This window comes from Oppia nitens, unplaced genomic scaffold, assembly GCF_028296485.1.
Source record: "Oppia nitens isolate AA-2021 unplaced genomic scaffold, nextdenovo-longstitch-racon4-pilon3 scaffold2_pilon_pilon_pilon, whole genome shotgun sequence".
NCBI lineage: Eukaryota > Metazoa > Arthropoda > Arachnida > Sarcoptiformes > Oppiidae > Oppia > Oppia nitens.
In genome coordinates this window covers 467,119-480,871 of record NW_026533210.1, presented here as the reverse complement: position 1 = coordinate 480,871, position 13,753 = coordinate 467,119, and the positions used below count along the sequence as shown (strand labels likewise).

The window sequence follows — 13,753 nt, the reverse complement described above, 5'->3', positions numbered from 1 at the left end:
TACAATAACAAATACTTGATTCATATAATAATTTAATAACACTTTAATAGTTTTATAATAATAATAATAAAATAGTAATAATAAAATAATAATAATAAAATAATAATAATAAAATAATAATAATAATAATAATAATAATAATAATAATAATAATAATAATAATAATAATAATAATAATAATAATAATAATAATAATAATAATAATAATAATAATAATAATAATAATAATAATAATAATAATAATAATAATAATAATAATAATAATAATAATAATAATAATAATAATAATAATAATAATAATAATAATAATAATAATAATAATTACTATATATCTAATGTTTTGTAATTAAAATTTTATTTATATGTTAAACAAATTAACATATCATTACATACAATAATTTTTATTTTTATTTATGTAATTTTTTTTTGAAAATAAATATTTATTATTTTTTAATTATAAATATTTGCATAAACTTTAGCTACAAAATACATTGTAGAATAATCGGGAATTTTGTTTTTTTGTCGGCCAGGTTTAGGCCAATCACACTTATCGGCCGTTTTGATGCCGCCATCGTTCAGATAGTTGATAACCATACCGGTTGTACTATCGAATCGTTTATTATGATATTCACGAGCTTCTGGCGATAATATGGCACTTATTTCTGTCGACCATTTTTTAAGATAACTAAGTTTTAAAAAATAATTATTATTTTAATATTTAACTAAAAACAAAAAATCAAATCGTTATAATAATAATAACTAGTTAGTAGTTAGTAGTCAGACAGACAGACAGACAGACAGACAGACAGACAGACAGACAGACAGACAGACAGACAGACAGACAGACAGACAGACAGACAGACAGACAGACAGACAGACAGACAGACAGACAGACAGACAGACAGACAGACAGACAGACAGACAGACAGACAGACAGACAGACAGACAGACAGACAGACAGACAGACAGACAGACAGACAGACAGACAGACAGACAGACAGACAGACAGACAGACAGACAGACAGACAGACAGACAGACAGACAGACAGACAGACAGACAGACAGACAGACAGACAGACAGACAGACAGACAGACAGACAGACAGACAGACAGACAGACAGACAGACAGACAGACAGACAGACAGACAGACAGACAGACAGACAGACAGACAGACAGACAGACAGACAGACAGACAGACAGACAGACAGACAGACAGACAGACAGACAGACAGACAGACAGACAGACAGACAGACAGACAGACAGACAGACAGACAGACAGACAGACAGACAGACAGACAGACAGACAGACAGACAGACAGACAGAGACTATTATCTTAAAGTGTTATATCTTGATAAACACAATTACCAATTAAACATCGATACCGTTAGTTTAGTATCCGATTTGATACCATCGGCCATAACATCGTATATTTTACTAGTAATTGTATGCATTTGTTTTGATTTCTTACGAAATTCGGCCAACACTTCGGGTTTATCGGCCAACTCTTCGCAAATTTCGGGATCTTTAGTATCTTTGACCGACAATAGTATCAGATGTTTTAGTTTTGCCGATTTGCCAACACATGTGATCACATCGTTGGCATACTTTAATAGTTCGGTCAGTTTGTATCTAAAAACCAAATAAAAAAAATTAAATTATTATTTCAATGATAAAAATATTTAAAAATATTTATTATTATTATTATTATTATTTGTTTACTTTTCGCAATATTCTAACTGTTCCTCTTTGGTCAGCGGATGCGGATTTTGGCGATCGGCTAAAGTTAATTGATTGAAATGTTTGCTAACCCTGTCCTCCATTTTAGGATCGCATTCCTGATTACCCATCGATAGGCTAACGACTAGTAGTTTGATTGAGAGCAAAAATTGTAAAGTAAATTATATAAAACAAAAATATATATATAGTTTTTAAATACTTTTTAATAGATTTTAAATATAGATTGATTACTTAATAGATTAAGTTTTATATCTATATACAGTATAACTAAAATAAAAAACAAAAGTAATTATTTATAAAAAAAAAATTATTAAACTAAATAGTTATTTTGAATTTTTCAATATATATATATACCGGTATATTGAATATTAAACTTAAAATGTGATTAATTAAAATAATATTATTATATACAATACCGTTTAATGTAACTAACAATACAATATGTAAAATCATTATTTATATATATATATATATATATATCAGTATATATGATAACAATTGTTTACTAAAATATATATATATAAACTACTACCAAAATAGTGTATTACTTTATTTTATTTAAAATGTTTAAATTTATAAATGATTAATAACTATATTTAAATAATAATTATTAAAATTTTTATTACTATTAAAAAAATGGAGTGAAATTTAATTAAAAAAAATAATTTCCATTTAATTAAAAAATTATTTTATAATATAATATTTAATTTGTTAGAGTTTTTTAGTAAGTTTTAGTTATTTTAATATTTACAAAAATAAATGAAATACTAAATATTTCTAACAATTTTCACCAAAAAGAAAATTTCTAGTAATTTATATACAGTATAAATAAATAGATATATATATATATATATATTACTTATATGTAGTTTAAAATTTAATAAATAATTTAAGAGAATATTTAAAAAAAATTGTGGAAATTATTAGTAATGTTTAAAAATAAAATTATTATTTTTGTTGGGAATTTCCATGTATTTAAATAGGAATATACAGAAATTTAAGTAATTTTCTTTCGACCCCCCCCCAATCCCCCATTGATTTTCAGAAAAAAATTAACTATAAATAAACAGTATTTTTACGTATTATATGATATCATTGATATATATTAACGTCAATTAAAAATTCACACATATGTTAATCAATTATTAATTGAATTTATTAAAATATTTTTGATTAGATATTTAAAAATGTTTATTTTATTTAAATAGCAAATACTTGATTTATATAATAATTTAACAAAAAAAACATCCGGGAACAAAAATTTAAAATCGAAAATTAAAAAAATTTATTTTACTAATATACAAATACATTATTTACATTATTTATTTTAATTAAAATTATATATATATACAGTATATATAGTGTATATATAAATTTTATGCATTTTAAGATAAATATTTACTAGTCATTTTTTATAATAAATAAAACTAAAATAATTTAATAATAATAATAATAATCAAGATAACATTAAGACAATAGTTATGTATTTTTTGTTTGTCAGACGCTTTTAATTAAAAATCAGACTAATACAAATCTAAATACTGTAAATTTAGTTATATTTTCAATTTTAATTTAAAGCAAAGTTAAATATAATGAAACAATTAATCTTTTTTAACTTTAACTCAAAATTTATCAATTATTCTTGTTTTATCGATATCTCAAAATATGACATTTTTAATTAAATTTTAATGAATCAATTATTCTTATTTTAACTTTATTTTTTTAGTTATATATTATTATAAATTTTATATATACCATATGTATACCAATATTATTTGTATATAGATTGCCTATCTGTACATAATTCAAAAAAAATAAATAAAATTCCAATATTTTATTTATATAATTTTATATAATTTGTTGTTAAGTTTAGACAAATTAAATTAAAACCAATTTAATAATACTAATAATAATAAAAGTATATAATGTTTAATAATATTTTAAGATTTTCAAACTACCAAAAAATAGTTTTATTATTAGTTTTATTGCAAAAACAATTGCAATTGTTTTTCAATGGTTTGACGGGCATCGGTCAGCTCATGGGGATCATTAGCACTGGGAGCATACATATCCACACAATGGGAGGTGCCGTGAATTAGTACAGCACGGGTACTATTGTTCAGGTCCTTCAATACGCTCAACGCATGCCACGGATCAGTTGATCCATTGGGAAAAACTACTTTAGTTACGGTAGGTTTGACACCACCGTAATAGGTGTTAGTCGTTTGGACGGCTTTCTGGATGTAGTCGGCATTGAATTGTTTGCCAAAAATATCCGTACATTGTTTACTAAAATAATCAATGGGTATGTTGTGTCCAAATGGACTGTCCGGTAGGCCAGTGGTCTGATAGTAGCCAAACTCAGTGCATGTCTGGTAAGTCCATTGTCTCACTTCATAGAAAAGTTATAATTTCTTTAATATATTTTTGTAAAAATTATTTTTAATAAGGGGTGACTCACATATTACGTTCGCACTTAATGGGAGGAGGGGGGTCGGCCAAAGCGAACTTTTACGAACCAGGGGTGGAGGGGAGGGGTATAGATCTTAAAAACGTTTGCATTTAGATATTTTATTATTTAGTGGGGAAGGGGATGGGGTTAGCTGTTAGGGACATGTGAACGTATTAATTTTTTGACAATGACTACTTGCGAACATAGGGGAGAAAGGGGGTATAGATTTCTTTTTAAAAAAGTGCGAACATAATATGGTGAACAGCCCCTAATAATATATCTATTTTAGTGTTTTTATTAAAAAACACTTACTCCCGGTTCTCACTGATGTCGATGTCTTAGACGACTGTCTAATCTCGTCAATCATTTTCATATAATCATAGTCCAGACATTTACTGCCGCCGTGCAGTACCTGTAGCTGAAGTTTGACATACCGTTCCAATGGTGTCCGGCCGTCCTTAGTATTGGTCATCACTGAACATACCCGACCTATACTGTTACCGTTTGAACTATTATATTGTACGGCCGATGCTATCGGATCGGTCAGTGTTTCCATTAGATTGTTTACCGAAGCCGTGTCCGAGCCGTTCAACGGTGTACACAGTTTGAGCTCTTTATCGATTGACTGCCAGCCCTCGGGTGTCTTCAACTGAGCCTCCAATTGATGGACAGCCTCTCTATATGTGTTATTACGTTAATTGATTAGTACACTAATACAGTAGTTTTTTTTGTGGTGCATACCTGATCTGATTGGAGCAGTCGGTGCCCAACGATTGGCTGACAACACCCAAATACTCTTTGAAATCATATCGGGCCTCAACCGGACCACTGCTGGCCACAGCACCGTTCACTGCATTGGGATATTTCTCGCGAAACCAAGCGGCCAGTGCTCCCGAATAGGACCCGCCAAATACAATCCATTTACTATTGGCCAGTGCTAACCGATCGGCGACCAGAAACTGGACAAACTGTTCGGCATCTTTGAGCGCCTGTTCGCTGGATAGATAGCGTAGATTATCAACCGATAAATCCACAGTCGGTACCGATCGGCCATAGTATCGGTGCTCCAGTTCTACAGTCAAAGCGTTAAACTTTTTGGCATACGTGGCAATAGCACCCGATCTGATAAAGTAGTCACTGGAGGCACCCTCTCCGCCCAACATTAGAAATACCGGTCCACCAGTTTTATAGTGTTCATGATTTACAAAATAAAGCTAATGATTTATTGTGTGGGTGTGTGTTTGTATGTGTGTGAGTTAGTGTGTGTGTATGTATATATTTATGTGTGTGTATGTTTATTTATTTGTGTGAGTTAGTGTGTGTGTATGTATGTATATGTGTATATGTGTATATGTGTATATGTGTATATGTGTATATGTGTATATGTGTATATGTGTATATGTGTATATGTGTATATGTGTATATGTGTATATGTGTATATGTGTATATGTGTATATGTGTATATGTGTATATGTGTATATGTGTATATGTGTATATGTGTATATGTGTATATGTGTATATGTGTATATGTGTATATGTGTATATGTGTATATGTGTATATGTGTATATGTGTATATGTGTATATGTGTATATGTGTATATGTGTATATGTGTATATGTGTATATGTGTATATGTGTATATGTGTATATGTGTATATGTTTGTTTGTGTATGTATGAGTGTGTGTATTTATGTGTGTGTGTATGTGTTGTAATATAATTATTATAAAAAATTTATTAGTATAGATAAAAAAATAATTTAAAATAATAACACAATTACCTGTTTGAAAGTACGGGTATCGCTAGTATTAAAATGATCGACTCGTTGGTTATACCAATTTTCGGCTAATGTATTGACATAATTGTCGGGAACGGGTGGCCGAAGCATACCGTATCTGTTGACTGGTCGGCCACGAAATAGTAGTCTACGGGCACTACTACTACTACTACTACCGGTGCCGTATAATATAAATACTATAAATAAGACATTTAATAGTGAAAATTTCATTATTAAAATTTTAATTTTAAATATTTTATTATATTAATTGAAATATTTTAGATGTCTTAAAAAAATAATTGCTAAATAATAAAATAAAAATTATATATATCTATATAAATATATTAATACTTGACAATATACTGTATCTAACAATATTAAAAATCTATTAAATTAAAATATCAAGGTTAAGTACTTTATTTTATTAATCTTATTTAGTATTAAACTTTCTATTAATTGATTAAGCTAGTTCAATTACTATTATTAATTTTATCTAATATTGAAACCTATTGAAATAGAAATAAAATAAATTATAGATAACTTTTAAATTATAAATTGTTATTATCTTTATATAGTAGAGTGCAATAAATAATTATATTGTTTGAAATAATTTATATTGTTTTAAAAAATAAGTTAGTTTTATATTAATAATTTTTGTGTTTATTATATACTAATTATTAAATATTAATTTTCAATATATAGATATATATTTATTATTATTATTACAAAATAAAATTAAATACAATTATTATATAATTTAGTTAAAATTTTTGTTTTGTTTAATAACTTATATAATAATATATTGATATACATGTAGTACATGTATAATTAAAATTTATTGTAAAAACAATTTGATTTGCTGTTCAATGGCCAGTCGGGCATCGGTTAGCTCCCGTGGATCGGTAAATCTAGTCCCGTCCATATCGGCTCCATGAGCCGTAGTTTTCATTAGTATAGCCCGCGAACTGTTGTTCAGATCTTTCAATACACTCAACTCATGCCACGGATCGACAGCGCCGTTAGGAAAGACAACATTCGTGAGGTTGGGTTTAGAACCGCCATAATTGGCGTTAAACCGGTCGACCGATTTCTGTATGGACTCCCGGGTAAACTGTTTGCCAAAAATATCCACGCATTGAGTAGTATAATAATCAATGTTTAGGCTGTGTCCGAACGGACTGTCCGGATGGTCAGTGGGCCTAAAGTAGGCAAACTCACTGCATGTCTGGTAAATCCATTGTCGGGCTATTTGAGTAAAAAATATAAATAAAAAATAATAATTATTTTTATTTTTATTATTACATATATAATATATAAAATTATTAAAAGTAAAATAACTATTGTTATATAATATGTTTTTAATATACTAATTAAATTGATTAATAAAAGATATGAAAAATTAATATTAGTATTTATTAACTAATTATATAAATTAAATAATAATATTTATTATAAAGTTTTAATAATATATAACTTTATAATAAATTGATAATAATTATACGATAATATATAAAATAGATATTTAAAAAAAATAAAAAATTAGTTTTAATTTAGTATTTTTTATATAATAAATATTATTACTTAATTTATATAATTAGTTAATAAATATTAATATTAATTTTTTTATACTAATAATAATGAATTTAATTAATATATTTAAAAAACATATTATAATAATTATTAATTTTAGTTTTAATAATATATAATATACTGGGCGGCGTGTTATCAACTAAGATTCGTAACTTGCGTGCACTTAACTCCTCACTTAAGTGAAATCCTGTGTTATAAAACATTTTAGCAAGTTAGGTTTACGGGTAAGTTAGGAGAGGACTTAAGTATACAAAACTGGTTTTTAGGTGAAAAGTGTGTTAAGAAAACAAGTTAGTGCTAGAGTTAGGTGTAAAGTTAGGATAGCTTTAACCCAACTTTAGCTATACTTTAACATTGATAGTAATGTTTATTTTATAGTTTAAACTATTTATACTTATAAATTTAATAAAACACTGTATTATTATCACTACAAAAAGAGTTACGTTTGCGTAAAACAAAATATTTTGTAGTAACGCTACTCTATACTTAACTTAAGGAAATCGCAAACGTAAACCTAAGTGTATTCCTTATGATAACACTCACCCCTGTATATATCAATATATATATCAATATAGTATAACACTTACCCCCGACAACAACTCCCGGTGCTGTCTTTGACGACTTTTTGATTTCCGTAATCAATTCATTGTAATCATACGTAAGGCAACCGCCTTTGTTGAACTGTCCGATAACTTTGGCATAGCGTTGCAATGGTGTCCATACATCCTGACCGGTGGTCATCAGAGCGCATACCTGTTCGACGCCAATAGTATTTCCGCGTCCATTGTATTGGGCAGCCGTTGCAAACGGTATGGCCAACGACCAAATCAATTGGCCTACCGATTGCCTATCGGTGCCGTTGAACGGTCCACACAGATTCAGCTCTCGGTCGATGGTCGGCCAACTTTTCGGTGTTTTTATCTGTAACTCCAATTGATTGATAGCTTCTCTATGAGGTTACAAAAAAAATTAAAAATAATAATATTTAATAAAATAGTATATAAATTAAATTATATGTTAAGCCTATATATATATATATATATATATATACCTGACTTGTTTTGAGCACTCGGCACCCATGGCTCTGCCAACTGCGCCAAAATATTCCCTATTATTATAGCGTGCCTCAACCGGTGCACTACTGGCCACCGAACCGGCCACTGCGTGCGGGTATTTTTCCCGCAGAAAAGCAACCAAATTTCCCGGATATGAACCGCCAAATGCTATCCATTTAGTATTGTTATTCAGTGCAAGCTTTTTGTTCAAATAGCCGATAAACTGTTCGGTATCTTTCAGGGCCTGTCCGACGGTCAGGTATCTTAAATTATCAACCGATAGATCCTCAGTCGGTACCGAATGACCATAGTATCGGTGCTCCAGATCTACTAGCAATGCGTTAAACTGTTTGGCATACTCTGAGACGGCACCCGTTGTTATAAAATAATCGCTGGCCTCACTTTCTCCGTCAACCAATAGAAATACTGGTCCACCCGTTTTGTAATATTTATCATTAATAAAATATCGCTATATTTTTTTGTGTTTGTTTGATAGTATAGTAAAAATTAAATTTTTATTAATATTACAATATTTTTTTTTAATTTATAAATAAAACAAAAAAACAATTACCTGTTTGTAAGTACGGGTATCGCTAGTATTAAAGTGATCCACTCGTTGATTGTCATACCAATTGTCCGGTGATGTATGAATATGATTGTCGGGAACGGGTGACCGAAATATACCGTATTTGTATACCGATCCAAATATTGGTATACATGTGCCGTATAGTATTGATAAAGTTAATAAAGCATTTAAAATTGAAAAATTCATTTTTATTTTTTTGTTTGTGGAAATATGTTTATTAATAAACTATAACTTATATTTTGAAAAATAAAATTAGTTATAATATAATAATTTTTTAAAATAAATATTTTAGTTTTTATATATATTATAAATAAATGAAATTTTTAGTTCATTTAGGTTAAGTAATAACTTAAGTATATATATATATAAATTTATATATAAATAAATATATATATATTGATATAAGATTATATATATATTTACCTATTATTTGATTAAGTGTAGTATCATAACCTTATTGTACTTTTATTTTTATTTTTTTATCTGTTTATTAATTTTCAATATCATTATTATAACTATAAGTATATTATATATATATATATATATATATATATATATATATATATATATATATATATATATATATTTAAAAAACCACTTGAGATAAATTGAGTTAAAAATCAATATAATTACATATTAATTAATTATTAAATTTAAATTACAATTTATTATATTTATTAAGCAACTAAAAAAGTTTGTATTTTTATTAAAAAAATATTAACATTTTTTAAACTGTATAAAAATATGATATTATAATTATTTATAGTTTTGATTTTTTACAATTTTTTTAAATACATTCACTGATATATTATTTAAACTTTGTTTTTAATAATATTGAAACTTTTTTATTATTATTACTATATCAGTTATTGTATTATAATTTTTACAACATATCTAATAAAAATAATTGAAATGCAAATCAATTGAATGATATTTTTTATTATTATTATAACATATTATTATAATATTATATAAATAGTTAATAAATTAAATTATATATTTGCACAACATATTGTTTTTATTGTTAGTTTTTTTTGGTTATATCAATATATCATTTATTTTTAATTATTATTATTATAAAAACATATTTGTTTATGTGTTAAATAATTTTTTATATGATAAATATATTTTCTAAATATGTATAATAGCTTATATATTATATAAATATATAATTTATATACAGTCGATGACAAAATTGGTGAACGAGGTTTTTTGTGTATATCTTTAGAATGGAAAGGAACTAGAACAAAAAAATTTGTTTGCTACTATTATTTATTGGGACGGTCAGTTTGTTATTGTCACTTTTTTGTAATTGGGCACAGGTATGCAAGGACAGGGATGGTCAATATCTCAAAAACTATAATAGATATTAAAGTTTTATAAATTGCTAATTATACTAAATTAAAAAATTTTGGACACGTGTTTTAGCATTTTTAATTTTATTGTAAAGTATTCGAACAAAATTAATTTGTTTGTTGCAAAAATAAAAAATTAGGAGGCCATATCTTTTAAACGCATTGATTTATCATGATTTAGTTAATTGATTTAAATTCTATATTTTAGTACTAACAATTCATCTAAACATTAAATTTAGTTAGCTTGTTTAGTTTTTTAAATATTTGTAAATTAATTTTTTTCTATTATAATTATTTATAGATTTTGTTATCAATGTTATGCAATAGAAGACAATAATTAGTACTTAATTACAATAGAAAAAAATTAATTTACAAATTTTAAAAAAACTAAACAAGCTAACTAAATTTAATGTATAGATGAATTATTACTACTAAAATATAGAATTTAAATCAATTAACTTAATCATGATAAATCAATGCGTTTAAAAGATATGGCCTCCTAAATTTTGATTTTTCCAACAAACAAATTAATTTTGTTCGAATACTTTACAATAAAATTAAAAATGCTAAAACACGTGTCCAAAATTTTTTAATTTAGTATAATTAGCAATTTATAAAACTTTAATATCTATTATAGTTTTTGAGATATTGACCATCCCTGTCCTTGCATACCTGTGCCCAATTACAAAAAAAGTGACAATACCAAACTGACCGTCCCAATAAATAATAGTAGCAAACAAATTTTTTTGTTCTAGTTCCTTTCCATTCTAAAGATATACACAAAAAACCTCGTTCACCAATTTTGTCATCGACTGTATATATATAATAATAATTTAAAATTGTTAGTTGTGTTTTTTGTTGTTGTTGGTAATAAATTATTTATTATTATCTTAAATTATTAAATGATTAAAAAATAATTTTATTGTAAAAAAATTTCAATTTGTTTTTGAATGGCCAGTCGACAATCAGTTAGCTCCCGGGGATCAGTGAACAATGTTTTAGCCATATCGGCTCCATGTGCCGTAGTTTTCATTAGTATAGCCCGCGAACTGTTGTTCAGATCATTCAATACACTTAACTCATGCCACGGATCGACAGCGCCGTTAGGAAAGACAACATTCGTGAGGTTGGGTTTAGAACCGCCGTAATCGGTGTTAAACCGGTCGACCGATTTCTGTATGGACTGCCGGGTAAACTGTTTGCCAAAAATATCCGCACATTGACTGATAAAATAATCAATGGGTAGACTGTGTCCGAACGGACTGTCCGGATGGTCAGTGGGCCTAAAGTAGCCAAACTCACTGCATGTCTGATAAATCCATTGTCGGGCTATTAATGGAAAAAAATAAAAATAAAAAATAATAATAATAATTATTTTTATTACTATTATTATTATATATAGTATATAAAATTATAAAAAAGTAAAATAACAATTGTTATATATAAAAATTATCATATATTTATTTTATTTAATATACAGTCTAACACTTACCTCCGCCAACAAATCCCGGTGCTGTCTTTGACGACTGTTTTATTCTAGTAATGTATTCATTGTAATCATACGTAAGGCAAACACCTTTGTTGAACTGTCCGACAACTTTGGCGTAGCGTTGCAATGGTGTCCATACTTCCTGACCAGTGGTCATCAACGAGCATACCTGATCGACGCCAATCATACTTCCGCCTCCATTGTATTGGGCGGCTATTGCAAACGGTAAGGCCAGCGACCACATCAACTGGTTTACCGATAGCCTGTCCGTACCGTTCAACGGTGCACACAGATTGAACTCTCGGTCGATGGTCGACCAACTTTTCGGTGTCTTTATCTGTAACTCCAATTGATTGATAGCTTCTCTATGTGGTAACAAAAAAATATAATAATAATAATAATAATATTTAATAAAATAGTATATAAATTAAATTATATATATATATTTCCAATTGATTGATAGCTAGTCTGGAGTTTTTTTTTATAAAAATTAATAATAAAATAATTTACTAACAAAAAAATGTATATTAATAAGCCTGAAGTGTGCGTGTTTGTGTGTATGTATGTATGTATGTATGTATGTGTGTGTGTGTTTGTATGTATGTGTGTCTGTGTGTGTGTGTGTCTGTGTGTGTGTGTGTGTGTGTGTGTGTGTGTGTGTGTGTGTGTGTGTGTGTGTGTGTGTGTGTGTGTGTGTGTGTGTGTGTGTGTGTGTGTGTGTGTGTGTGTGTGTGTGTGTGTGTGTGTGTGTGTGTGTGTGTGTGTGTGTGTGTGTGTGTGTGTGTGTGTGTGTGTGTGTGTGTGTGTGTGTCATACCTGACTTGTTTTGAGCACTCAGAGCCCAGGACTCTGCCAACAGCACCAAAATATTCCCTATAATTATAACGTCCCTCAACCGGTGCACTACTGGCCACCGAACCGCTCACTGCGTGCGGGTATTTCTCACGTAAAAAGGCGACCAAATTTCCCGCATACGAACCGCCAAATGCTATCCATCTAGTATTGTTAGTCAGCGATAATTTTCGGTTCAAATATCCGATAAACTGTTCGGTATCTTTCAGGGCCTGTCCGACGGTCAGGTATCTTAAATTTTCAACCGATAGATCCTCAGTCGGTACTGAATGACCATAGTATCGGTGCTCCAGATCTACTGTCAATGCGTTAAACTGTTTGGCATACTCTGAGACGGCACCCACTGTTATAAAATAATCGCTGGCCTCACTTTCTCCGTCAACCAATACAAACACTGGTCCACCCGTTTTGTAATATTTATCGTTTATAAAATATCGCTATAATTTTGTTTGTTAGATATGTAATGAAGTAATGAAATATTTTTAAAAAAAAAATCATTTTAAATAAAACAAAAAAACAATTACCTGTTTGTAAGTACGGGTATCGCTAGTGTTAAAGTGATCGACTCGTTGATTGTCAAACCAATTATCCGGTAATGTTTGGATATGATTGTCGGGAACGGGTGACCGAAACATACCGTATTTGTATACCGATCCAAATATTGGTATACATGTGCCGTATAGTATTGATAAAGTTAATAAAGCATTTAAAATTGAAAAATTCATTTTTATTTTTTGTGTGGAAATATTTTTTTATTAATAAACTATAACTTATTATATTTGAAAGCAATAGTTATAATATAATAATTTTTAAAAAATATTTTAATATTTATATATGTATTATATATATATATAAATGAA

General features: G+C 28.1%; 4 protein-coding genes and 1 long non-coding RNA gene across 5 annotated transcripts; all 5 read right to left on the bottom strand.

Moving 5' to 3' along the window:
* Positions 1 to 440: 440 nt before the first annotated feature.
* LOC128956257 (uncharacterized) lies at positions 441 to 1,535 on the bottom strand. The gene is made up of 2 exons (XM_054301948.1): positions 1,369 to 1,535; positions 441 to 685 (listed from the first exon to the last, which is right to left on the bottom strand). Exons 1-2 carry the CDS (start codon positions 1,452 to 1,454, stop codon positions 451 to 453), a joined length of 321 nt encoding a protein of 106 aa, XP_054157923.1. The 5' UTR covers positions 1,455 to 1,535; the 3' UTR covers positions 441 to 450.
* A 30-nt stretch (positions 1,536 to 1,565) lies between these two features.
* LOC128956258 (uncharacterized) lies at positions 1,566 to 2,198 on the bottom strand. The gene is made up of 3 exons (XR_008484507.1): positions 2,157 to 2,198; positions 1,723 to 1,864; positions 1,566 to 1,632 (listed from the first exon to the last, which is right to left on the bottom strand). It is a non-coding gene; the product is annotated as an uncharacterized LOC128956258 (long non-coding RNA).
* Positions 2,199 to 3,530: 1,332 nt separating this feature from the next.
* Positions 3,531 to 6,255, bottom strand: LOC128955105 (putative serine protease K12H4.7). The gene is made up of 5 exons (XM_054300743.1): positions 5,970 to 6,255; positions 4,934 to 5,406; positions 4,505 to 4,869; positions 3,736 to 4,132; positions 3,531 to 3,534 (listed from the first exon to the last, which is right to left on the bottom strand). Exons 1-5 carry the CDS (start codon positions 6,195 to 6,197, stop codon positions 3,531 to 3,533), a joined length of 1,467 nt encoding a protein of 488 aa, XP_054156718.1. The 5' UTR covers positions 6,198 to 6,255.
* Positions 6,256 to 6,801: 546 nt separating this feature from the next.
* On the bottom strand, positions 6,802 to 9,362 carry LOC128955104 (thymus-specific serine protease-like). Its single transcript, XM_054300742.1, has 4 exons — positions 9,183 to 9,362; positions 8,608 to 9,080; positions 8,144 to 8,505; positions 6,802 to 7,211 (listed from the first exon to the last, which is right to left on the bottom strand). The coding sequence occupies exons 2-4, from the start codon at positions 8,634 to 8,636 to the stop codon at positions 6,802 to 6,804; spliced, it is 801 nt and encodes a 266-aa protein (XP_054156717.1). The 5' UTR covers positions 8,637 to 9,080; positions 9,183 to 9,362.
* A 2,862-nt stretch (positions 9,363 to 12,224) lies between these two features.
* Positions 12,225 to 13,528, bottom strand: LOC128955103 (putative serine protease F56F10.1). The gene is made up of 4 exons (XM_054300740.1): positions 13,432 to 13,528; positions 12,858 to 13,287; positions 12,298 to 12,406; positions 12,225 to 12,254 (listed from the first exon to the last, which is right to left on the bottom strand). The coding sequence occupies exons 1-4, from the start codon at positions 13,526 to 13,528 to the stop codon at positions 12,225 to 12,227; spliced, it is 666 nt and encodes a 221-aa protein (XP_054156715.1).
* Between the last annotated feature and the right edge of the window lie 225 nt (positions 13,529 to 13,753).

Excerpts from the sequence above, each read along its gene's own strand:
- LOC128956257 (XM_054301948.1), bottom strand. The coding sequence starts at position 1,454 with ATGCATACAATTACTAGTAAAATATACGATGTTATGGCCGATGGTATC. Across the intron at positions 686-1,368 it reads ACGGTATCGATGTTTAATTG|TTATCTTAAAAAATGGTCGA; the intron begins GTAATTGTGTTT and ends TTTAAAACTTAG.
- LOC128955105 (XM_054300743.1), bottom strand. The coding sequence starts at position 6,197 with ATGAAATTTTCACTATTAAATGTCTTATTTATAGTATTTATATTATAC. Across the intron at positions 4,870-4,933 it reads GACTGCTCCAATCAGATCAG|AGAGGCTGTCCATCAATTGG; the intron begins GTATGCACCACA and ends TAACACATATAG. Across the intron at positions 4,133-4,504 it reads GACATCAGTGAGAACCGGGA|TGAGACAATGGACTTACCAG; the intron begins GTAAGTGTTTTT and ends TTTTCTATGAAG.
- LOC128955104 (XM_054300742.1), bottom strand. The coding sequence starts at position 8,636 with ATGGGTGCCGAGTGCTCAAAACAAGTCAG. Across the intron at positions 8,506-8,607 it reads GAGTGCTCAAAACAAGTCAG|AGAAGCTATCAATCAATTGG; the intron begins GTATATATATAT and ends GTAACCTCATAG. Across the intron at positions 7,212-8,143 it reads ACCGGGAGTTGTTGTCGGGG|CCCGACAATGGATTTACCAG; the intron begins GTAAGTGTTATA and ends TTACTCAAATAG.
- LOC128955103 (XM_054300740.1), bottom strand. The coding sequence starts at position 13,528 with ATGTTTCGGTCACCCGTTCCCGACAATCATATCCAAACATTACCGGAT. Across the intron at positions 13,288-13,431 it reads CTTTAACACTAGCGATACCC|TGTTTGTATTGGTTGACGGA; the intron begins GTACTTACAAAC and ends CGGGTGGACCAG. Across the intron at positions 12,407-12,857 it reads GAGTGCTCAAAACAAGTCAG|AGAAGCTATCAATCAATTGG; the intron begins GTATGACACACA and ends GTTACCACATAG.